Source organism: Bos mutus, chromosome 29, assembly GCF_027580195.1.
Source record: "Bos mutus isolate GX-2022 chromosome 29, NWIPB_WYAK_1.1, whole genome shotgun sequence".
NCBI classification, from domain to species: Eukaryota; Metazoa; Chordata; class Mammalia; order Artiodactyla; family Bovidae; genus Bos; species Bos mutus.
In genome coordinates this window covers 7,921,944-7,947,202 of record NC_091645.1, presented here as the reverse complement: position 1 = coordinate 7,947,202, position 25,259 = coordinate 7,921,944, and the positions used below count along the sequence as shown (strand labels likewise).

General features: G+C 45.9%; 1 protein-coding gene across 2 annotated transcripts; it reads left to right on the top strand.

Annotated features, from left to right (window-relative positions):
- Nucleotides 1-4,370: 4,370 nt before the first annotated feature.
- Nucleotides 4,371-23,260, top strand: PRSS23 (serine protease 23). 2 transcript variants are annotated; one of them, XM_070365258.1, is made up of 2 exons: nt 4,371-4,509; nt 21,730-23,260. In XM_070365258.1, exon 2 carries the CDS (start codon nt 21,743-21,745, stop codon nt 22,868-22,870), a length of 1,128 nt encoding a protein of 375 aa, XP_070221359.1. In that variant the 5' UTR covers nt 4,371-4,509; nt 21,730-21,742; the 3' UTR covers nt 22,871-23,260. The 2 variants fall into 2 exon arrangements, with proteins under 2 accessions (XP_070221359.1, XP_070221358.1); XM_070365257.1 differs by lacking the exon at nt 4,371-4,509 and adding an exon at nt 14,586-14,742.
- The last annotated feature ends 1,999 nt before the right edge of the window (nt 23,261-25,259 follow it).

The window sequence follows — 25,259 nt, the reverse complement described above, 5'->3', positions numbered from 1 at the left end:
ATTTGTCTCTCAGCCTTCATTTTCTCCCCTCCTATCTAGCTTCCCAGAAGCTGCCGCTTAATCCTCATAAAGCACAGATATGATGAAGGCACTCAGTCGATTGCTCCACAGCTTCCACTGACTCGCCACTGCTCCCTGAGTTAAAAAAAACCTACAGACTTAACCCCTCCCCACCCCCTGTGTCTCCTTTACTCTCACACAGAATACTTCACTTCTGACCCTTCTGGTCACCAAATGTGTGGAGGAGCTTTCCCCACACCGAGGAATTTTCCACAACACTAGGTGGGTGTCCTACATTGTCCTTCAGTTCGGACACTGCTGCTGCTGCCGCCAAGTCGCTTCAGTCGTGTCCGACTCTGTGCGACCCCAGAGACAGCAGCCTACCAGGCTCCCCCGTCCCTGGGATTCTCCAGGCAAGAATACTGGAGTGGGTTGCCATTTCCTTCTCCAATGCGTGAAAGTGAAAAAGTGAAAGGGAAGTCGCTCAGTCGTGTCCGACTCCTAGCTACCTCGTGGACTGCAGCCTACCAGGCTCCTCTGTCCATGGGATTTTCCAGGCAAGAGTACTGGAGTGGGGTGCCATTGCCTTCTCCAAGTTCGGACACTAACTACTTGGAAATAGTGCCAGGTTTTACAGGGTAAGGTCTCCGTCCCACAAGACTGCTCTCCCATTTCAGATGTCAGCTGGAAGCAGGAGTTCCTCAGGTTACCCACAACTTCTGTCCAATTTACCTATAAATGGGAGGGTCCCATGGCCTTCTCCTTGGGTTCAATTAATTTGTTGGAGTGGCTCACAGAATTCAGGAGTACATTTACTTATGTTTGTGGTTGTTGTTGTTTAGTCACTAAGTCATGTCTGACTCTTTTGAGACTCTTTTGCAGCCCACCAGGCTCCTCTGTCCAAGGGATTCTCCAGGCAAAGATACTGGAGCGGGTTGCCATTTCCTTCTCCAGAAGCTCTTCCTGACCCAAGGATCAAACCTGCGTCTCCTGCATTGCAGGTGAATTCTTTACCATCTGAGACACCAGGGAAGCCCTTCTGAATTCTTATAGTCCTTTATCTCTTCACAGCTCAGGACTTTCACCCATCAATTCCTCTTATCTTTCTATATTTTGTTACAGCTATTTGTGGATATGTTCTATCTGGGGCTTCACTAGTGGCTCTGAAGGCAAAGAATCTGTCTGCAATGCAGGTGACCTGGGTTCGACCCCTGGGTCAGGAAGATCCCCCTGGAGAAGGGAATGGCTACCCACTCCAGTATTCTTGCCTGGAATATTCCACGAACAGAGAAGCTTGTGGGCTACGGTCCACAGAGTCACAAAGAGTTGGATACGACTGAGTGACTAATGCTTTTCTATCTAGTCTGCTCTCTAGAGTTCTTCCCCAGTATAGTAGATGGTTACTAGGGGTGAATTAGTGGTCATCACTAGTAGGTTCAGATAGGGTCTGTTTTTGGTTCTTTTATTGGTGGATCCCATCCCCTGCCCCCATAGTAATAATCCATACGTTTACTGAATTGGTATAAAGGAAGGAATGAGAAAGGTTGTTTAATAGATTCTTAGGAAACTTGCTTTTGAATAAGTATAAAAAATAATTTCTAAACAACCTACCCATATATAAACAGATACTAGAGGAGCATACAGGGTTGCTTGGAAATTGTCTTTCTTAAGTACTAAATCTCACACTTCTCCCTCCCCTATTTTTGCACTACTAATTTTCCAACAGAAAAGTAAAATTGAGGTAAAGTTTTGACAAATCATTGAAAATTCTAAACTGTCTTGTGTGTGTGTGCTCAGTTGTGTTCGACTCTTTGCCACCCCATGGATTGTAGCCCACCAGGATCCTCTGTCCATGGGATTCTCCAGGCAAGAACACTGGAGTGGGTTGCCATGCCCTCCTCCAGGGCATCTTCCCCACCCAGGAATTGTAAGCTATCTTCATGATGACGATCAAGGACCACATACGAGTATAACTGAAAAAATATCTTATGACCAGACTCTGAATCATGTTAATAGAAGCCATACGTGCATTTACGTCATGTGTCCCAGTTCATAAAATACTTCTACAGACTTTACTTCCTTCCTGGTTTACAACTCTGTGAGATCAGTAAGGCAAGACCCATCAGCCCTATTTACCAGCAAGGAAGAGGTAAGGTCTAAGAGAGGCCAAGCAACTAGCAAGTCTCTATAACCAAGTAGATTACAGAACTAGGACTAAAACCCAAGGTTTCTGACACCCAGCCCCAGTCCTTCCAATTATCCTGTGCCACTTACCTTAGGCTAACAGATAACATCATCCCTTGCCAGTGACTGATTTAGCAAAGGACTTATGACCATTGAATTCCCACCACTGTGATATGAAGAGAGGTCTGGTGAGCAGTATCATTGTCCTGCTTCTAAGAAAGAGAGATAAGGAGAGAAGTTTTTTTTTTTTTTCCCTCCTGGATGTACTTGTTTATGGTAACTACAGAGCTTCAGTGCCCCTCACCTGAAACCACCCTATCCTTCCATTTCTTGACATGTGCAGTCCTCAACTTCCTTGTTGTCATTTAAACCGGCATAAGTCAGGGGTTTCCATTACTAATACATGAAGTCATCCTAACCGAAACAATATGGGCAACTTAATGATATATGGATTTGGGGTAGAGAGGCCTGTGGTTGAATCCCCACTCCAACCCTTCAAACTGGGAATTTTACTCAACTATTTAGAGCCATGGATTCTTATCAGTAAAAGCAGGGATATGTGTACCTACTGCTCAGGGCTTTTCAGTCCAATGCAATAAGTAGTGGGAAGTATCTGATACCTGGTAGATAATAAATAGTCATTATTGTAAAGATGAACTTTATACCAATGCTATAAATACTTCTACCAAGAAAAAAACTTTTAAAACTATAAATGTATATAAAACAATTTTATTGGCTCACTCACGCTCCCTACTGTAGTCAGGCAGGTCTTAGAGTAAATACAAAGGGTGATTCCTAACAATCTCAGATCAAGAATACTCAACCTTTGAATGAACTTCAATTCCCTAAGGCTTTGGGACTATGGAGCAGGCGATGAAAGTGTTGATAATAAAATTACAACTGGAGCTGAGGTTGGAGGGCTGCTACCAGGACTGGAATTTGCCTTGAAGTCAGCAATCAACCTTTCAAAGAGTAGTCTAACAAATCAAAGACTTGTCATTTATTTGCTTTTAATTTTCCTGCAGAAAGAGTTTTAAGGATTTAATAGTTCAATTTTATTGCACTGTTAAAAAAATATAGAGAGAGAGGAAAAAAAAAAAGAGACAGACATTGCCATCTCTTGTCCTAAAAGAGAAGATAGTTTGGATAACCTCACTTTACAAAGATGCTGTTTACACAACCATGAGATCGTAATCGTTAAGCGCAGGACTGGGCCATTCTGGGCCTTCCTGGTTTGAAACCAATCACATTCTTCATTTCAACATTAAAACAAAAAAATATCATGTCACCTTGGGATGTTGTCACATTACTAGGAGAAGCTAATTTTTTGTTTTTATTTTGCTTTGTCTTTTTTTGGCAGAATTACAAAGAATAATATGTAAAACAGGTCAACTTTCAAATGGAGTTTCCCTGGCAGTTCAGGTGGTAAAGAATCTGCCTGCAATGAGGGAGACCTGGGTTCGATCCCTGGATTGGGAAGATGCCCTGGAGAAGGGAATGGCAACCCACTCCAGTATTCTTGTCTGGAGAATCCATGAACAGAGGAGCCTAGCGTGCTATAGTCCATGGGGTCTCAAAGAGTCTGACACCACTGAGCGACTAACACACACAACTTTCAAATCTGTTTCTTGTGGTTTACTATGTGACTATGTCCAAGATCTTAATATTGTTGATTGCAGCAACTGGGAAACGCTGTACCTTTCTTAAAGTTTTTATAAAAGAATAACGAGCAAAAGATGAGTGTCAAAATCCAACTGGAGGATGCAAAGTTTTAAAGGAGGAGCTAATTTTTATTGAGAGCGTAATCCCCAAACTACTCTGTTCCCTATCACCCCCCTGCTTGATGGAGTGAACCCATTGCATACGTGTCAAGTGGCTGCACGCAGTTGTCCAAACAGGGCCTCAGTCAGCCTTGAGTAAAAAAAAAATAAAGCATCCATGTGCTCTGGGAAAAGCCAGAGGATGCACACTTTGAAGACAGCAAGAGGTGGTAGGTGGAAAGGCTCTAGAGCCATTCTTACCAGTTCTGGCTTATATCTTGATTTTTCAGGGACAAGGACGATAACGTGAACAGCTGCTTACAGATCCCACAAGACCTAGGGGCTCGGTGCTCTCCCCACTAATTTTAGTCTGCTGGAAACCCGGATAAAGTCACTCCTCCTTGAAGGGAGTCCAGCTGCCAGTGTCAATACCAGAGTCTCCTCCCAGCGTGACCTTCACTGCTTCATCAGGGAGACAGGCTCCCGAGCTGTCACCCTGAACCCGCCCTTCCTCCAAGAGCACCCGCTGCAGTCCCAGCTCCGACATCCACCTGCCTTCATGTGGGTAAGTCCCACCCCACCCCACCCCTGCGCCTATGCGAGGACTTTCCCGATATCAGGTGGAGAGCCAGTTGGCTTTCCACGGCATGCCGCAGGCTTTGAAGGGAAAAGAACACGAATGGCCATGCTTGTGGTTTCCCTAATCTGTGTACCAAAGGCAGCAGGAGCCAGGTGGCCCTGCGTTTGAAATAAAGCAGGTTACTGGTTTCAAAGAGCAGGAAGTGAAAGGCTTCTGCAGGTACAATCCCTCCTCTGTTAAGGGCTGGCCACCCTAACTTGGCTTTCACAATGTGAGAAACCACCGCCATTCCCAGAGATGGCTATGGGGCGCTGGTCCTGCTGAGCTCGTCTGCTCTTCAGCAAGTCTCCTCTCTACCGACGTGAAGGAAAACTAGGGGCCTCGGACTGTGTCTGCACAGTGACCAAAGAAATCTGCTGAAAACTAAAAACAAGTCTCAAATTTAGCTCACTGGTGTCTGTTCTCGAGGTCACACTGGCTGATGATGTCAGCCCAAACAGACAGTCTTCCCTGTTCAAAAAGTCTCCCCATTGCCTACAAAAGGCCATCTATTTTGGGCTTTGCTACAACAGTGTTTGGGGCTGGATGTGCAAGGGCTTCAAAATAAACCAACACACGATACCTTCCTCAATTAGCTTTTACACACCAGGAGCTATTCAAAGAGCTGTTATTGTAAATAAGAAGAAGTCGTAGCTAATGAGTAGAAAATCAGGCACCACATATGTTAAGAAGTATTTTGATGCAACTCCTAGATTAATCCTTACTATAACCTTGGTAGGAGGGCATTGTCATCACCCTATTTTGCAAATGAGGAAACTAGGCTCTCCCAGGGTTCTGGTTATTCTGTCTTTATTTGTGTGTGCTCAATCATGTCCAACTCTTTGCAACCCCCTGGATGGTAGCCTTCTCAGTTCCTCTGTCCATCAGATTTTCCAGGCACCAAGATTGGAGTGGGTTGCCATTTCCTACTCTAGGGGAATCTTCTCGACCCAGGGATTGAACCTGTATCTTCTGTTTCTCCTGCATGGCAGGCAAATTCCCTACTATTGTGCCACCTGGGATTTTCTGTCAGTCTCCCAGCAATTCTCCACCCTTCGGCACCCTGCCCTGTATCCAGGAGGTTAAGCCTTACAGACAGCACGGTCAGTTCCCTTGTGAGCTCACTTTGGCAGCTCCAGAGATCAGGGTGGGAAAAGAGGAGGTCAGAGTGTTCCTCTCCCGCTCATTCCCTTCCTCCTGGGAACCAGATTCCTGCAGTGCTTGCAGCCGCCGTCCCATTGACACAGGGCTCCTGGGCGTGCGCATGCAACTAGGTTCTGCTGCGGTCTTCTCCCCCTCGGTCCCAACAACAGCCATGGCTTTCCTCTGCTGCTGGAGCCTGGGTGCTCTCTGTGCTGGCTTGTCCCCTCCACCCTGTTCTCACTGCCATAAGTCGGCACTCCCATAAAATTTCTTCATCTGAACCAATCAAGGGGAAGGTGAGTCTCTGTCAAGAACGCAACTCATATAGCCAACCAAAGACATGCAGGCCAGAGATTCAGCAGGGGCTGCTGCTGCTGCTGCTAAGTCGCTTCAGTCGTGTCTGACTCTGTGCGACCCCATAGACTGCAGCCTTCCAGGCTCCTCCATCCATGGGATTTTCCAGGCAAGAGTACTGGAGTGGGGTGCCTTTGCCTTCTCCAAGTCTTAGACAGATGATGCCTAAGAAGACCAACATGTAGCCATAGCATGAGTACTGAAATGTAACCAGCACACCAAGCAGAAATTGAATTTGTTATCTTAAGTGACCCGAAAGGAAAGAATGGTGAATGGGCATCAAACAGTAATTTGGATTTACATCCTGGAAAATATTAGAGCCCCACTGGTTAAAATTTCACATATAGTATGCCTTGCTCCTAATGGCTGCAATGGCAAACTAAATTATTTCAGACATTATGTTTTAAGCTAATTAGAATTTTACTTATTCATTCATTCAATCATTTTATTAAGTAAAAATTCATTGAGCCTTTATCCTGAGCCAGGCTGTCTTAGAAGACAGAGGAAAACCATAGGGTCTAGAAGAACAAGCCAGTGGTCCCACTCGTGAGACGCTCTGGGCCACTTGAGGCTGAACATGTAAATATATGGTTACAATGTAAGATATAATTTCAATACAGTTCTCTGAAGACACAGAGTATGAATTTACAATTCTAGCAATGAAGGGTTTAGAAGCCTTCAGAGAAGAGCTGATATTTGAGCTTAAAAGATGAGTAGAATTTGCCAGGAAAGAGGAGAAACCTCATGAAAAGACACTGAATTTGAATATCCAGTCCCCACACTTAACCGCATAAAAGATTACTCCTTACAGAAAAAGAAAGAATCCAATATTCATGGATAAATACAAACATAAGTTGAAATACAAACATGAGTTGAGAACAAAAGGATTTTCCGAAAAGACCTTTTAAAGCTATCGAGATTTGAAAGAAATTTTAATAAGATTCCCATTGAAAAGAGAATATCAAAAAGCTGTTTAAGTCTATTTCAAGGCTGCTTCTCCTTGAGTTAAAGGAAGAAAAAACACTTTTTTCTCTTTTGTTCTTGCTCATGAGATCCAGGATACAAGTTAGAGTACATCAGAGAAGCCCAGCGCCAGCCTCCAGAGACCTTCTGAATTTCACCAGAGAAAATGAGAAACACACAGTTATTTCAAAATGTTTCTAATTTTTCAGTTTCAAATAGTGCCCACATTATACAGGAAATTGCTAGTGCCAAAGCCTGTTTTTCTTTCTAATAATTTTAGATTGCTATATTCTTTTAAGTAGGATTAGAGCAAAGCTTTCCTTTGCTGTGCAGCTTTTTTTTTTCTTTTCTTTTCAGGCTACCATATGTACCAATGTGACAATTTAGCTCTACAACTACTTTATGTTTTAAGGCTTTATATATTACGCTTTCACATATCTATATTCATAGTATACTGATTACTTATATTTCCAAGTATTAATACTTAAAATGAGTAATTGACTCAATGGACATGAGTGTGAGCAAACTCTGGGAGATAGTGAAGGACAGGGAAGCCTGGTGTGCTACAGTCCACGGGGCTGCAAAGGGTCAGACACGACTTAGTGACTGAACAATAACAACGACAACAATCAATACTTTTAACAGGAACAGGAATTTTTTTTTTTTAAGTTTTAAGTGCTGGTAGGCTGCCGTCTATGGGGTCGCACAGAGTCGGACACGACTGAAGCGACTTAGCAGCAGCAGCAGCAGCAGCAGCAGCAGCTATACAAGTACGTTTACTTTATTAAGTGCTGTAAAGATTATTTTTATTGGTTCTTTTTGTTATCATTTTTTTAAATTATGAGAACTAGTTGTGGTTTTTTTTATCATAAAGATTTTAAATCCAACATTCATGAGAGAAAAATCTGGCTTTGCCCTTAAAACACTGACAGATTTATAGACCTAACAATATTCGTGTTGAAGATGCTAGTTGAATAAATGAGCTGATGGTGCCATATGGGGAGACTGGAAGGGGAGACAAAAAGACTACAACCCTGGCTCCATCTGAACCTGTAACTCTTCCCAAATTCAGTACTGTTAACCCCCTGTATCATGGGTTCCAAAAATTCAACTAACCATGGATCCAAAAATTTTGAAAAAAATCCATAAAGTTCCATGAAGCAAAACTTGAATTTGCCATATATCAGGTACTGTGTACATAGCATTTACATTATATTAAGTATTATAAGTAACCTGGGCTTCCCTGGTGGTTCAGTAGGTAAAGAATCCACCTGCAATGCAAAAGATGCAGGAGATGCAGTTTCCATCCCTGGGTCGGGAAGATCCTGGCTACAGTTCACAGGGTCACAAAGAGTCAGATGGCTGAAGCAACTGAGCACCCATGCTCAGAGATGATTTAAAGTATTGGCAGATTTCATAGGTTATATGCAAAGACTGTGCCATTTTATATAAGGAAGTTGAGCATCCTTGGTATCTGCAAGGGTCCTGGAACCAACCCTCTCTCTACAGATACTAAGGGATGACTGGACTGGGATGACTGGACCAGGAAACTCTTTGCTGCCTCCAAACCAAACCTATGACAAAAGACTTAGGGTTGAACAAAAGTCCTGAGATGGTTTATTCTTGGAAAGCCTGGAAAAAACTTTTTAACAATTCGACTGATTCATTCAACTCATTCAACAAGTTTGAAACATTAAGCATTTGCAGTGGTAGTAATAACAATAGGTAATATCAATTCAGAATTTATATTATGCTAGCCCAGGGCTGTGTGCTTTGTACTGATTATTCCACTGAGTCCTGACTACAGCCTGAAATAAGCCCCACTGCATAGAACAGAAAAGCAAGGCACAGAAGTCACATCACTTGCCAATGATCATCCAGCAACTAAACGAACTCTAAACTGAGCCCAAGCCAGTCTGACTCCAGAGTTCCACTTCCTTTGCTCTCTCAGGACCACATGCTGGGGGTGCCCGAAGATACAAATGTGGGCCATTCTCCCACAAGGATCACAATGCTGTAGACTCAAAGACTGTAACAGTAGGTCCTCTAGACTTTACCAATGATAAATCCAGGCCAAGTGAGATGATTTACCCGATGGCACCCAGACAGGTTGAGAATGCCTGCTTCCCTCCTGCTCTGTGCTGTCTCCTCCATTTCTCTTTCACTCACTACACAAAGCTAGAAACATCCACTTACTGAATAAACTCCTGGATCCGTATTATCACCACAGATATAAGAAAATGGATGGAAATGATTTTTAAATGTGGAAATTTATCTCCTTAGAAATAATTCTCATGGACACCTTTTAAACTGGCAAATTGTTGAAGCTACATGTGAGCTTCATGGCCTCGTAAAAAATAAGCACTAAGAGGAATGTTGGGATTCACAAATACACGTTGCTATATATAAAGTGGGGCTTCCCTGGTGGCTCAGAGGTTAAAGAATCCACCTGCAGTGCTGGAGACCGGGGTTCAGTCCCCGGGTGGGGAAGATCCCCTGGAGAAGGGAACGGCAACCCATTCCAGTATTCTTGCCTGGAGAATCCCATGGATGGATGAGCCTGGTGGGCTACAGTCCATGGAATCTCGAAGAGTCGGACACACCTGAGCGACTAACACACACACACACACACACACACATAAAATAGTTAACAGCAAGGCCCTACTGCACAGGTAACTACGCTCAGTATCTTGTAATAACCTATAATGGAAAAGAATCTGAAGAAGAATATATATGTGTGGATAACTGAATCCCTTCACTGCACACCTGAAACTAACACGACACTGTAAACCAATTGTACTTTATTAAAAAAAAAAAACCTCAGCACTGAAACCATGTACAGAGTTGGTGTCGGGCCTCTCCCCTCCCCGCCACCCTAGGTTTCCAATTATCTTTCGGTCCCATCTTGTCTCCTGCATGGAGACCACTTAACAGGTCATAACGAAATGACTGCAAGCCTGGAACAAAAGCAAGACAGAATCAAAGGATGTTTTCAGTTGGAGTGATGGCAGTCACTCAACAACCTCCTTATTGTAAGGACGAGAAAATGCCGGTCTGGGAAGCAGTACCACACGGCAGAAGCTGCTGACAGAGTGCAACAGGTGGGGCAGAAGTCACAACTGTGTTCCTTAATGGCACACACTCGCATCCCGGTTAACCCCTCTGAATCTCAGTCTCCTTGCCTGCGAAGTGGAGATAACCATAGTTCCTCTTTTTTTGGTTTCTTGAATTAACATGTATGAAGTTCACTACACAGTATGCACTCAGTAAACACAGTGACAATTAGCACAATATGGCACCCCACTCCAGTACTCTTGCCTGGAAAACCCCATGGACAGAGGAGCCTGGTGGGCTGCAGTCCATGGGGTCGCGGAGAGTCGGCCACGACTGAGTGACTTAGCAGCAGCAGCAGCAGCAGGCCTAGTTCTGCCCTCTTCATTCTTCACTGTTCGCCTTGTTTACACAGTAGAGGAACCCAATGCCATGCTTGCTGACGATCTGCTCAGGGCTTCGTCCTCTGAGCTTCAGCAGAAATTCTACCACCTCTTAGGAGGCTTCAGCACCTGCCAGAGTGGGAATTAACAATTCCCTCTTCCATGCTCTGTAGCTGTAGTCTGATCCAGCCTACATCTCACTTTCTCCTGTGTTTGATTTTGTTTTGGTTATATCCAAAGCATCAGTTCCTTGAGATGAGGGATATTTGCTTTCTCCCTCCCTTCCTCTATTCCCAGGTGGCTCAGTGGTAAAGAATCTGCCTGCCAGTGCAGGAGATGCAAGAGATGCGGGTTTGGTCCTTAGGTTGGGAAGATCCCCTGGAGAAGGAAATGTATTCTTTCCTTCTTAGAAGGAAATGCATTTCTAAGAAGGAAAAGAATTCTCCAGTATTCTTGCCTGAGAAATCCCCTGGACAGAGGAGCCTGGAGGGCTAACAGTCCATGGGGTCACAAGAGAACTGGACACAACTTAGCAACTCAACAGCAACTCTTTTATCACAGCCCCCATACAGTTACCTTATACAGACTGGGCACTCGCTAAATGTGTGGGCTTTGTTCTGAATGCATTTTTAACAACTCAGCTGCCATACTCATGAAAAGTATTTGAGAATTATGATTATGGAGTTGATCTGAGTTCTTAAACAATGTGGGTTTTGGATTTTCTGATGGTATTCTTTTTTCAGATGGGGAGTGGGGCAAATATAAAAACAAATATCTAGGTTCACAACTGCTACACAGGGCATTTCTCTTTGAATTAAAGTCCTCTGCAGATCTGCTGTTGCTGCTGTCCATGTGGCAATCACAGCAACAACCTTAGAGCCTGGTAGCATCCTCCCGTTTTACTATCGACAGCTCCTGGAAACAAGAGAAGGGGGTGGAGCCTGTTCAAACATGGTGAGTCCCATCTGGGCAGGGGCAGGAGGCCTGAGGCTGGTTCTGGGAGAGGAGACAGGAGAGGGAGATGCTCTCGGGTCCTTCTGTGCCTCAGTTTCCCTCTTGGAATGACGGGAATAAAATTATTCTGTTCTCTAAGATGCTACCTCCCCAAACTGGTGACAATGGAATTTCAAAAACTGCCAGGACAGGGATTTCCCTGGTGGCCCAGTAGCTAAGACTCCACACTCCCAGTGAAGGAGGCCTGGGTTCGATCCCTGGTCAGGGAACTAGATCCCACATGTCATAACTAAGAGCTCACATGTCTAAACTAAAGGTCCATCATGCCACAACGAAGAGCAAAGTTACTGTGTGCTGCAACTGAAACCCAGCACAGCCAAATATCTATCCATATATATACACATACATACATATATATATATATTTTTTTTTTTAACTGTCAAAGCAAATGAGCAGTGAATATCAAATTCAACTGAGGTGGTCCTAAAGTACAGAGCTCCAAAGCAGAGGGAAGGCATCATCTTTGTGCATAACAGACACAACAAGAGCTAATATTCAGGAAGGGTTTACTATGTGTCAGGCCACGTGCTAAGCATTTCCTGTGTTTTAATTGATTCAGTCCTTCAAACAATACTATGAGGTAGTCACCATTTTACAAAAGAGGAAACTGAGGTGCAGAAAAGTTAAGCCAAAAGCTACAGAACTGGTAAGTGGCAGAGCCTGAACTAGTACTCATATAGTTGAATGTTACTGGCATGCTCTTAATTACGTTCCTGGATTGCCTTCCTGTGGCCATCTCTTTTAAAATTTTTTTTTTTTAATTTTTTAAAATTTATTTATTTTTAATTGAAGGATAATTACAATGTTGTGTTGGTTTCTGCCATACATCAACATGGATCAGCCACAGGTATACATATGTCCGCTCCCTCTTGAGCCTCCCTCCCACCTCCCACCCCATCCCGCCCCTCTGGGTACCACAGAACCCCAGTTTGAGTTCCCCGGGACTGCTCACAGTGCGTTGCATTAATAGGTGTTTTGTAAGTCTCTCCCTTCTTTTTTTCCTTCTAATTCCTTCCCTGGTTCTTCTACTAAGTCAGGTGTTTGACTATTAATGGTGTTTCTCTAGTTGGGAGCTATAGACCCTTGGAGACCCATAATTTAATTTTTTCATAGTTATGATTTTAAAAAATGAACATAAACACATTCTGGGGCACTGGGATAACCGCCTGATACCAAGGATTGCCTTGTGATCTCAGGGCCTCTGTGAGCTCTGCCTTGACACCAGCAGTCACCACCCTTCTCACTACACTAGTAAGAAAGGGAAAGCACAAAGGTAATCTCGAATGATATATGCAACTCAAGTGAAAATCAACTATTACAATAACATAGGCTGTGAACAGAGGAGATGTAGCTGGAAGGGAGGAAAGAGGTAAGAAAACTGAGTCAATATAGGGCACTGGCCACACCATCAGATGGGGAGAGCCATGCAGACCCCGAAAGTACTCACTTCCGGGCCAGAGATACATAATGCTTGCAGCAGCTGAGTGCAGGTGTGCTAAGTCACTTCCGTCTGTCCCACTCTTTGCCACCCTATGGACTGCAGCCCACCAGTCTCCTCTGTCTAGGGGCTTTTCCAGGCAAGAATCCTGGAGTGGGTTGCCACACCGTCCTCGAGGGGATCTTCCTGACCCAGGGATCCAATCCAGAGTCTCTTATGCCTCCTGAGTTGGTAGGCGAGTTCTATTGAGTAAACATCAGTAATTTAAATTTTATAGTTCTGGGAGAAGAACTTTATATTTGATTTACAAATTTATTTTTGCTTTATTCCTGGCTTGTTCAAAAGCTATAACACAAGTTTATATCTGGTTTTATATTTACAACTAGCAATGCAACATTTTGAAAGAAAATAATTTAAGCCAAGCCTGGGGAGGCTGAAGAAACTTTTGCCTTTAACACAGTGCCCTGACATTTGAGAATCACCAACAGTGACAAACACATCGATGACAAATGTGAACACCCTGGGTCTGTCATTAACACACGTGTGAAATAGCCTGTGAGACCCCCCTCTTTTTGACAGCAGGCTTTGGTGGGAGAAATTCTTTCTCTGGTGGCTCAGACAGTAGAGAATCCGCCTGCAATGCAGGAGACACAGGAGATGAGGGTTCGATCCCTGGGTCAGGAAGATCCCCTGGAGGAGGGCATGGCAACCCACTCCAGTATTCTTGCCTGGAGAATCCCATGGACAGAGGTGCCTGGGGGGCTACAGTGCATGGGGTCGCAGAGAGTCGGACACTGACTGAGGAATGACTGAGGAACTAACACATGGGTGGTAGAAAGGACAGGCAGGCGAAATGGCTTCATAGAAGAAAAAATGTGACCTTAGTGCATTGGGGCAAGTCATTCAACTGAGAAAAGTCTCCTCCTGGGCCTTACCTGTCAGAGGGTAATCAGTACCTTCTCCAGCTGCACTGTGGGTCCCTTGCAGTGACTCAGGGAAGCTGACCCACTGAGCGAGGAGGTGGCTCCACCCGCTGGCGCCCCGATAAAGAGCCGAGGCCGGTGGGCTTCCCAACCAGCCGGTCCCTCGAAGCTGCCTCGCCCCAGCTGCGCTCCGGGCCCCGCGCCCCGCTCTGGGTGCGGCCGGAGGGGATGCAAAGCCTGGGCGGTCATGCCACCCGGAGGCAGGTTTCCGCCCCTGGGGGGTCCCCAGAGGCTGGGTGAAGCGGGAAGGAGCTCAGGCATCACCTAAAGACTGAAAACTCTCAAAAGTGCATGTGGGGTGAGGAGCGCACAGGGTTTGCCTCCAACTTTGCAAACTCGCGGAGGGGTTCCGCGCGCACCAGATGTGGCCCAGAGCCCCAACGCTAGGCTGTCGACTTTGCGGGGGCTGGTTTTTCCGAGCAGGAGGCCGCCGGCCGGCAGCAGAGGCCCTGGGCTCGTTCCGGCCGGGGGCTCCCCGGGAGCCAGCGCGGGCTGGCGCGGCGAGGCCGGGACAGGCGAGCGCTGGGGGCCACCTGCGCAGAGCCGCGCGCCGCGGTCCTGCAGCCCCGAGCCAGGCTCGGGCCGCGGGGGCGGCAGAGGCGGGGCCGCGGGCGGGGGGCGGGCCGCGGGCGGCGGAGGCGCGGCGTCCCCGAGGCCGGAGGCGGGGCAGGCCGGCTCGGGAGGCGCGGGGGGCGGATCCGTCGGCCGCCGGCCCAGCTCCCCGGCCCTCCCGCCCCGCTCGCACTCGGTCGCGCCGCCGAGCCGGCATGGGAGCTGCGCGCGCCCTCCCGGCGCCCACACCTGTCTGAGCGGCGCGGCGAGCCGGGGCCCGGCGGGCGACCCGGCACTGGTGAGTGCGGGCGCGGGCGAGGGGCGCCGGCCCGGGGCGGAGGGTACCGGACAAAGGGAGGGCCGCTGCGCTCAAGGCAGGGGCACTGAGGGCTGCGGGGGCCCCGGAGACCTCTCTTCGGCGGCCCCGGAGACCTTGCTTCGGCCACCCTCGGCGCTCGAGGGCTGGGACCCGCGGCCTGCGGGAGCTCCGCGGAGACTCGGGACCCGCAGGGCGTTTGGATTTCCACGGTGTCACCCGCGGATCGAGTGGGGAAAATCAAGTTTTCGCAGCTACCATCTCGGATGCTGGGTGGGAATAGAAAAGAAGCCTGCGCACGCTCGCGCGCGCGCGCACACACACAATTACTTTTTCCCTTGAGTTTTGCAGCAAGGTCTGCAAGTTAATTTTTTACCCTGGGCATGTAACTGTGAACACACCTTGGCAAGCAAGGAGAGGACAGCAAACAGGTCGGGGAAAAGGCTCTCTTCTCTGGCTCTGTGACTGATGGCCCTGCGCTGCGCTAGGAGCCACTGTCCGTGAACTAGCAACAGTTCTTGGAAGCAAATCTTTCCTCTTCAGCGTGTGGACATTCTTCGTGGGTTCATTTTTAAATAAAAGCTGAAAGAATTAAAAAAAAATGTTTTAGAAGAGCGAGAAGAATATTAGATGAAGGATAACTCCCACTCCCCTTTGGAATACAAATTAGGTTTGCTTTCAAACATCCCATGAGAAAGCAGCTGATAAAAAGTCCTGTTTGTTTTATTGCCTTTTGGGTGACACCCGCGAGACTTCAGAAATAGCGCCTAGCTGGTGGAAAGCTCCTGGTTGTTCCTGGTATCCCTGTTGGCTAGGGCTGCCTTCTCTTAGTTCCTGAAACTGAACTTGAGTGGTCCCTGTGCTGCTCCTTAGGAGGAGATCCGCGAATGATTGGCGCAGATTGGCCAGTGTCAGAATCATTTTGAGGAAGCCCTGTGATAAACAGTTGAATTTGTGGTTTGAAGTCAGCTGTGGCCAAAAGCTGAAAGCCAAATTAATACCAAGCTATTTACTACACTTGGTTCAGAATCATACTTGTGCATAGAGCATTTAAAATAGACCTTATAGGTGCACCTCTCAAGAGCTCTGTTAGACAGGAGTGGATTGGAGGTAGAGTGGAGAAGCAGAAACTGCCACAAAAGCCACTATATGTACTTGTGAAAGCATTTGTGATCATATGCACACCATCTGCATTTGAATAAGTTTTTTCACTTGTGTTTTTCCCACTTAAATAAACTCAGGTGATAACTTGTCATACTTTCCCATGCCTGAACTGGAACAGAAGCGTTTTTCCAAGGTAATTAATATGGACCTCATTTTTGTAACACTGACAACTTATTCAGGTAGATAGTGAATGTGGGTGCATTCTTCTGTCTGTAGTATAAGTGCCAAAGTTCCCATTAGCGGGTCTGAGAACATTACCGGCCCCTGTCTGCAGTGTTTAAGAGTCTCAGGTTCTCCTGAACATCTTTTCTCATAGCTCCCTTAGGACGGAATCCACCGGCCATTATTCATGCATAACTCTCCCTGACCCTAGGGAATTCCTTTCTCAGGGTCTCACCATTGACCGTTTTCTACTATTCTTGTTCTGCTGCCAGGTTTGTCCCAGGCTCACTGGGGTGGTTCATTTTGCCTGAAATCTGATAGAGACGAAGTTAAACGTCGTTTGACCACAAGATTATGTTTAAGGTGGCTGGGCTTGTAAATACCCTGCATTTCTTTCCTGTACAAGACTGTAATTCTTAAACCATTATGTGATTAGGTTTGTTTCCCTTTAACAGGTTCAGTGCCTCAGGAAAACGAGAGCATGCCTGGCTGCGGAGTGTTACCAGAGCTTTGTTCATTTTTAGCTATTTGCTTTAGGAATTAGCATGGTTTTACTGTTCAGTATCCCTGGTCACAGAGTCCATGGAAAAACTCTCTGCCATCCTTCCGAACGTCATCCAGACCTGTTATCCTCACAAACTTGCCTGCTCTTTCTTTCTGTCATTACTGTTTATAGTGGTCCCAGGAATTCAGATGTTGTACAACAAAGAACCTATACCCTGAGGATTAGATCTTCCCTGCCAACACTTGTTTGCTATAGGAGTTATATCACAGCTCCCGAGTATTTGCCCTCTGGAGGAGATGTGTGTTGTTGGAGTTTTCAAGGTGCAGAACTGGGAGAGCGTCTCTGCCCACAGCCTCCAGGCAGCACTGTGGTGTGCACAGCTGATCACAAGCACCGAGCAGTGTCCCCTCCCTGTGAGGTTATCAGCGCACTTACCAAGTGGCAGCATCTTCATAACGTCCATATATTTTTAGACAGTGAACAGCAGGACAGGGGCTCATGGTGAATGATGGAACATGGAAAGTGTAGCCCTCTTGTGAGTCAGATATACAGAGCTGGAAAAGGAATACTGTTTCCATATTACTAAGCACGGCCAGAAAATATTTGCTTACCTTCATTTTCCATTCTGCTTTGTCATTTAGATCAAGTGGTACATGAATATACTCAGTTGGGAACGTTCAAAGATAATTCTGTATCTAAGGACTCCTTATCCAGTAAAGGCTTAGTCCTAGAAATGAAATGTTACAGACCTGAATTTTCCTCATCCAGAGTTAGATACAAGGATGAGATTTGGAAATCTTCATTCTTTTTTAAGGTGTGAGTTTTCCAGACAGTTCTATGAGGATAAAGTGAGCCATTAGTAAAGGCAGGAGAGAATTAAAAATTATGTTCCCATGATTTACCTTTCCAGTAGTGAGATTATGAATGTGTTCATCTTAGAGTGTTTATGTTTAAATAAATGAAATGGGTGTAGTGAAGGTTTACCTAGAGTTTATAAAAATGGAAACAATAATTGTCTCCTGGGGAATTATTCCAGTATCAGGTGAATGGAGAAATTAATGCAGAATCACCAAGCTAATTCTAAAGTATTTTATTAATAGGGCAGGGGTCAGGGCAAGGTGTGAATGCCTTAGGAAAGGCCCCGAGTGGAGGTAGCTTGTCGTCTGTCCCCCATCACCACCGTGCACACACACCCTCACTCACCCCCTCTGCAAACTTTTCTAAGAGCTTTCTCACCTAGCCATCCTCCACTCATCCTTGAAAGCTGCCCTCTGCTGGAGGCCTTTGTTTCCTTTGCAAACAGATAAGGGGAATCTTGTCATCCAGACAGGCTAGAGACTAGCATGATAAATTTTCCTTTTCGTTTCCCCTTGTACCTCCACCTTTCACAATTCTTTGAGTAAAAGTTCCTGGGGGGGAAAAAAAGGCTCCTGGAAAAACCAGACCTAGAAGACTAAGAGATCATTGTTCAGAACAATTTCTAAACCATCCTAAATACACATTTGGTAAGGGAGTGAGCAACTTATGAAGTTGTAACTTTAATACCATTGTCAGTTTAAACCCAGGGGGGACCTGAGAACACATCACTTTATCTTCCAGCTTCTGATCAGGTATTTAAAAACCAAATCAATTTGGAATAATTTGACCTGCATTAATTTTTAAATTTAAATCACAGTTTCTTTTAACATATAGTTCTGTGGGGACTTCCCTGGCGGTCCAATGGTTAAGAGTTCACACTTCCAATTCAATGGGCACAGGTTCAATTCCTGGTCAGGGAACTAAGATCTTACTTGCTGCGTGGCCAAAAAAATGAAATGGAACAAAATAGAATAAAATAATAAAATATTTGTAGCTTTCAGTGTTACATAGAAACTTTAATGAAGATATAAAAAGTTCTCAGAATAAGGTCTTACCGCACAAACAAATGAATAGAGTTGAAATTGTATAGGGAACTTGTAACTGAGATTTCAAACTAATAGAATTAGTCTTTAGAGGTAACTGAAAAGCTTATTTTTAAGGAATTAGAGCTTTACTCAGCACTGTTGGTTCAGCAGTTTTACTTACACGTGGCTAACTTCTCCTTGTGGTGGTGGTTATTCAGTCCCCCAGTCATGTCCAACTCTTTGTGACCCCATGGACTGCAGCGCGCAAGGCCTCCCTGTCCATCATCAACTCCCGGAGTTTACTCAAACTCATGTCCATCAAGTTGGTGATGCCATCCAGCCATCTCATCCTCTGTCACTCCCTTCTCCTCCTGCCTTCAATCTTTCCCAGCATCAGGGTCTTTTCCAATGAGTCAACTCTTCGCATCAGGTGGCCAAAATATTGGAGCTTCAGCTTCAACATCAGTCCTTCCAATGAACACCCAGGACTGATCTCCTTTAGGATGGACTGGTTGGATCTCCTTGCAGTCCAAGGGGCTCTCAAGAGTCTTCTCCAACACCAGACTCTCGCTGAGGTGCTCCTCCTGTTGCTGAGCACAGGCTATTGGTGCTCAGGCTTCAGTGGTTGGCGGCTTGCGGGCCCTTAGAGCACAGGCTCAATAGTCGTGGCTCAGGGCCTTAGCCTCTCGACTTGTGGCATCTTCCCGGACCAGGGATGAAACCCACATCCCCTGCATTGGCAGGCAGATTCTTAACCACTGGACCACCAGGGAAGTCTGAAAGTATTTTTTAAACAGGGGTTTACTATACAGGCAAAGCGCTTGGAAAGGTGAAATAGGGATCAATTTTGCCTGAGAGGGGGTTAATTCATTAAGACAAGCTTCCTGGATGGATTTTTAAAGGTTTATCTGAAGTAGTTTCAGACTTTTCCTGCTATTGTCTTCCCTGACACCCTTGCAAGTGGCTGGTTTCAGTGTTTGGGTGAATGGGTAGAGCTAAAGGCATGTGCCACTGGAACAGTCCCGCTGCAGTAAGTAATTTGCACCCGGTACTCCTAGGATCCAGTTAACATGTACGTTTCAGACTTGGGATTTGAAAATGAATGTTCCAGTTGATAATATGCGCGTATATTAACTCTCGTGTTCCTCCTGCCCCTGGAAAATGTCGACTGCTTATGATAACACAGAAGATCGTACTGTCTCATCTCCTCCTTTCTCTTCCCCAGCAATCATATTTTGAAAACGGGAATACCTGGCAGCTGGACCTTTGTGTTTTCTACCTTGAGATAAGCCTCAGTAAACTTGGCTTAAGGCTTGTGTTGCTCAGTGTTAGCATGCCTTAATGTCCTCCTGTGTTATAGTGAGAGGGAGGAGAGGGTAGTGTGTAGGGGTCCAGGAGGCAGCCCTGTGGGAAGCACATGATTCCTCCAGTTTTCCAGTTTTAGGTAAGAAAGCAAAAATCACCCAAAAATTGCTCACAGGTGTATATTCTCAAAGAGGAAGCTTGAGAATAGGAAAACAGTTGCTTTCGAACTCTCACTCCACCTAGCTCGCACCCGCCTCTTAAGACCTAATCCCTCCTTGTCCTTGTTTTGGGATCCTTGCTTGTGAATGAATTAACCTACTTGCTAAGTCAGCTTCTCTTGAACAGAAGATTCGGAGCCAGTCAGAGCCAACTAATGCTTCAGTTCAGTTCAGTCGCTTAGTCATGTCCAACTCTGTGATCCCCCTGGACTGTATGTAGCCCACCAGGCTCCTCTGTCCATGGGACTCTCCAGGCAAGGAGGCTGGAGTGGGTTGCCATGCCCTCCTCCAGGGGATCTTCCCAACCCAGGGGTGGAACCTGGGTCTCCCACATTGCAGGCAGATTCTTTACCGTCTGAGCCACCAAGGAAGCCCCCTTGCTGAGCTAAGGGTAATTCCTAAAGCGACTTATACTGCTTCCTGTCTCCGTATCCTTGCTCCCTTTCTCTAAGTGTCCCCTTTAGTTTGTTTTAGCTTATTTCTGTTCAGCTTTATCACCCCTCTCAAGCATCACCTCCCTTGGAATGCCTCCCTTGTTCTTCTCCCCACCACGGGATTTCATGCCCTTTCTCTGAACCACCACATCCTCCATGTACGTATCTGTCATTGGCATTCATCGTGCAGCATTCAAAAAATGTGTTTTTTGAGCCACACTAACATTAATTCATTCATTCATTTACTCTTCCATGAATAAACCTTTGTGGAATGCTAGCATAGGCCCAATCTCAAGGCCTTTAGACTAGCTGGGAACACAAATGCACAGACCTGAAAAAGCAACCAACAGTAATAGTCACAATGTGTTATTTGATGCAAATTTAAAGCTTTCAGTCTTTGACAAAGACCCTGACACGTCCCACTCTTTGCAACCCTGTGGACTATAGCCTTCCAGGCTCCTCTGTCCAAGGGATTCCCCAGGCAAGAATCCTGGAGTGGGTAGCCATTTCATTCTCCAGGGGATCTTCCTGACCCAGGGTCTCCTGCATTGCAGGCAAATTCTTTACCAACTGAGTCACCAGGGAAGCCCAACGCCCTGGTCTTATACAATAAAATCCAAGGGAGGAGGGAGTGTTTCCTTTGCTAGAGGCCTGTCTACTTTGGAAGTAAACTTATAATAGTTATGATGGTTCTAAATTCAAAACAAAACAAAATTAAAAAGTCCCACACCTTCTTCTGAATCACTCACCATTTAGAAGCAATCTGCGTCCCATCAAGTGTGGCACTGTGGAGCCATCCCTCTTTGATGCCTTGGTCACTCAATAAACTGTGTAATTTGAATTCACCCCGAAGATGAGCAAGTTACTCTGAACATTTCCAAGTACAGGCTATAATGAGATTGAGAGGGAGGAAGAAAGGAGAGAAGTTCAGGGGGACCAGGAGGGTAGCAGAGGATGAAGGTGTAGAATTGAGCATAAAGAATGGCCCGAAATTACATGGGTATCAGGGCCGGTCAAGCAATTCATCTGGGAATTAATGGCCCCATGCACCCACCCTCTGCGGGTCATCCTTAGGGTCCTCTGAAACACCAAGGAGAACAAATACCCAGTTTCATGCTGGGTATCCAGCCCCAGGAAGAAACAAGGTCAAGCCCTTGTGTTGTGAGACCATTTCCGGGGATTCCTCTGCACACCCCAATTCCTGAAGAAGTTTCACAGCTCCAGACAATGCCAGGCATGCCCCTGGACGGCTTCTGCTGACCCTCACCCTCCTCACCCGCTTGTCTTTGTTCCTGCAGGGTGGTGCTCAGCATGGCGGGGACTCCAGGGCACCCCATCTTCCTCCTCCTCCTCCTCTGTGCTGTTGGGCAGGTGAGCCCCTACAGCACCCACTGGAAGCCCACCTGGCCAGCCTACCGCCTCCCCGTGGTCCTGCCCCAGTCCACTTTCAACTTGGCCAAGCCAGACTTTGGAGCTGAAGCCAAGCTGGAAGTGTCCTCCTCGTGTGGACCCCAGTGTCATAAGGGAACCCCACTGCCCACTTATGAAGAAGCCAAGCAGTACCTGTCCTACGAGACCCTCTATGCCAACGGCAGCCGCACCGAGACGCAGGTGGGCATCTACGTCCTCAGAAGTGGCGAGGGGCAGCCTTCCGGGAAGTCTCGGAGGAAGCGGCAGATTTACGGCTACGACAGCAGGTTCAGCATCTTTGGGAAGGATTTCCTGCTCAACTACCCCTTCTCAACCTCCGTGAAGCTATCCACGGGCTGCACCGGCACCCTGGTGGCCGAGAAGCACGTGCTCACAGCTGCCCACTGCATTCACGACGGCAAGACCTACGTGAAAGGAACCCAGAAGCTCCGGGTAGGCTTCCTGAAGCCCAAGTTTAAAGACGGCCGAGGGGCCAATGACTCGCGCTCAGCCCTGCCGGAGAAGATGAAATTCCAGTGGATCCGGGTGAAACGCACCCACGTCCCCAAGGGTTGGATCAAGGGCAACGCCAACGACATCGGCATGGATTATGACTACGCCCTCCTGGAGCTCAAAAAGCCCCACAAGAGAAAGTTCATGAAGATCGGGGTGAGCCCGCCTGCCAAGCAGCTGCCGGGGGGCAGGATCCACTTCTCGGGTTATGACAACGACCGACCCGGCAACCTAGTGTACCGCTTCTGTGACGTCCAGGATGAGACCTACGACCTGCTCTACCAGCAGTGCGATGCCCAGCCCGGTGCCAGCGGGTCCGGGGTCTACGTGAGGATGTGGAAGAGACAGCAGCAGAAGTGGGAGCGGAAAATTATCGGCATCTTTTCTGGGCACCAGTGGGTAGACGTGAATGGTTCGCCACAGGATTTCAACGTGGCCGTTAGAATCACCCCTCTCAAATATGCCCAGATTTGCTATTGGATTAAAGGAAACTACGTGGATTGTAGGGAGGGATGATGTGGGCAGGTTCCTCCCTGGCTGCTCTTAAGAGTCTTCATGTACTTATTTTAGGAAAGGCCAAATGTTGTCATTGGGGTGTGTGTGTGAGTGTGCGTGTGTGTGTGTATGTGTGTGAAATGTGTTATAATACCTTTTACCTAATTTTTTAAAATTGCAAGATGACCGGCAGTGTTATTTGAAAACTGGTTGGTGTGTCATATATCATTCAAGCAGTTTGAAGGCATACTTTTGCATAGACATGAAATACATGCTGATGTTTGGGGCAATAGGGAAGACTTAATGGTTAAGTTAATCTTTCACCTTTTGAGAACTTTGATTTTTATTTCACCTGAATTTGTTTCCAAAGTTGACATTAAATATGTGGCATATGGGAGGCATAAACTCTGACGCGTGTGTATGTGTGTATTTTCTCCTGAGAGTCAACTTGTTTTGTTTTATTAGTACCTAATCATTCATGTTTCCAGATGTTCCCCACCACATACAACTCTTAGGAACTTTTACGATACTTTTGAGACAGGTGGTTATAATGTTTTGGATTTGGGGGCATTTGCACAGTAGTCCTGGATCAGTAAGATAACTTATATTGGTACACATGTAAAAGAATCCACCTGCAATGCGGGAGACCTGAGTTCGATCCCTGGGTCAGGAAGATCCCCTGGAGGAGGGCATGGCAACCCACTGTAGTATTCTTGCGTGGAGAATCCCCACGGACAGAGGAGCCTAGGGGGGGCTACAGTCCATAGGGTTGCAAAGAGTCAGACATGACTGAGCAGCCAAGTACACACAAGCACAGACGCAATTATATCCTACAGTAAGTTGGTATCCCAGGCATCTTTCAGTTTTGAAATAGCTTCTCTTTTGAAAACCATTGCTGTGTTTTTTGGGAAGATTTCGCATGTGGCAGTGCCAGGCCTGCAGTTGCACCAGAGTAGGCAAGATTGTTTATGCCAATCCTTCCATTTAACAGGATTTCACTCACATTTCTCGAACTAGCTTTTCCAGAAGACAATAATCAGGGCCTAATTAGAACAGGCTGTATTGCTTCCCCGCTAACAGTTGTGGTCACACTAAAAACAATCATTGTATTTTACCCCTGGAGTGTAGCACATCTCATGTTTTATCATTTAGATGGAGTAATTTAAAATGAATTAAATTCCAGAAAACAATGGACGCATTGCTTGGCAGATGTCACAACAGAATAACCACTTGTTTGGAGCCTGGCACAGTCATCCAGCCTAATCAAAATTATTCGGCATAGTTGTCAGTGAGCTTTTGGGGAGCTGTGGACTTGTGCAATTTAGAAACTTTCCTCTCTTACTTCACTTGTTTTATAGTAAAAATATTTGGAAAATGCTTTAAGAAAAATCAACATGGCTTCTTTTCCATTAGCTTTTAAAAGGCCTCTTTTACTAGAATTCTCCAGGCTACAGGCATATCTAGAATAAAATTGGGAATGTGAAATGGATCGGAATCATCACTTCAGTTGATGTCTTTATGAATGTTTCATCAATATAATCATCACAGTATAGAAAGAAAAGAATTTGACTTATTTTGGGTTTCCATTCTATGCCTCTCAGCCTGAGCAGTTCTTTCTAAATGTATCAATAGAGGGAGAAAAGCAAATGAATTGCAAGGCAGATATATGGTGAGTTTGCACCCCTGGCAGTTCCAGCCTGCACTGTGACTTTTTTGTGGGAGGACATTGAGATACAGTGCTGCTGTTTATACCTTCTGCAGGTGACTTTCGGCTTATGTTCCTCGAGCTTTTCGGAAGAATGACCTTGATAAGGCACTCGAGCAACCACAGCCGTAGTGCATTCTTCCAGTCACATAAGAAATACTGTGCATAGCAGAGATGCGAGGCCGCCAGGAATCTTTGGATTTCCACTACAATATGCTTTGGAATCTAACAGGAATCTAGCCTCAGGAAGAAGAGAGGTCTCCGTCTCTATGTCTGGTATTTGGGAGTTTTGTTTGTTTTCACTTTTGCTTGGTGCCAAAGGAAGTTTGCTGGACGCCTAGACCAGAACTGGCTTTTTACACCTAGACCAGAACTGGCTTTTTACACCTAAACCAGAACTGATTTTTTTTTTTTTAAATAGATGCTCCTTTTACAAAGCACCTTGATTTCTTGATTTTGATTTTTTGCAGTGCTGAAACTCAACAAGGATGGGCAATGGTACAAAGTCAAAATAATACAATATTTAGTTCACAAGTAGGTTTAATTTACTAAGGATAGTGCACACAGGCTGTGTACAGCCTAAGTCAGAGAAGTGTTAAAGAAGATTATATAATAGTTCGACATGCCCACCTTTTCAGTGGTAATAAAAAGAATCATTTTATTGAAATATTGTGGAAGAAAAGGCTCTTGCAATATTATTAATAT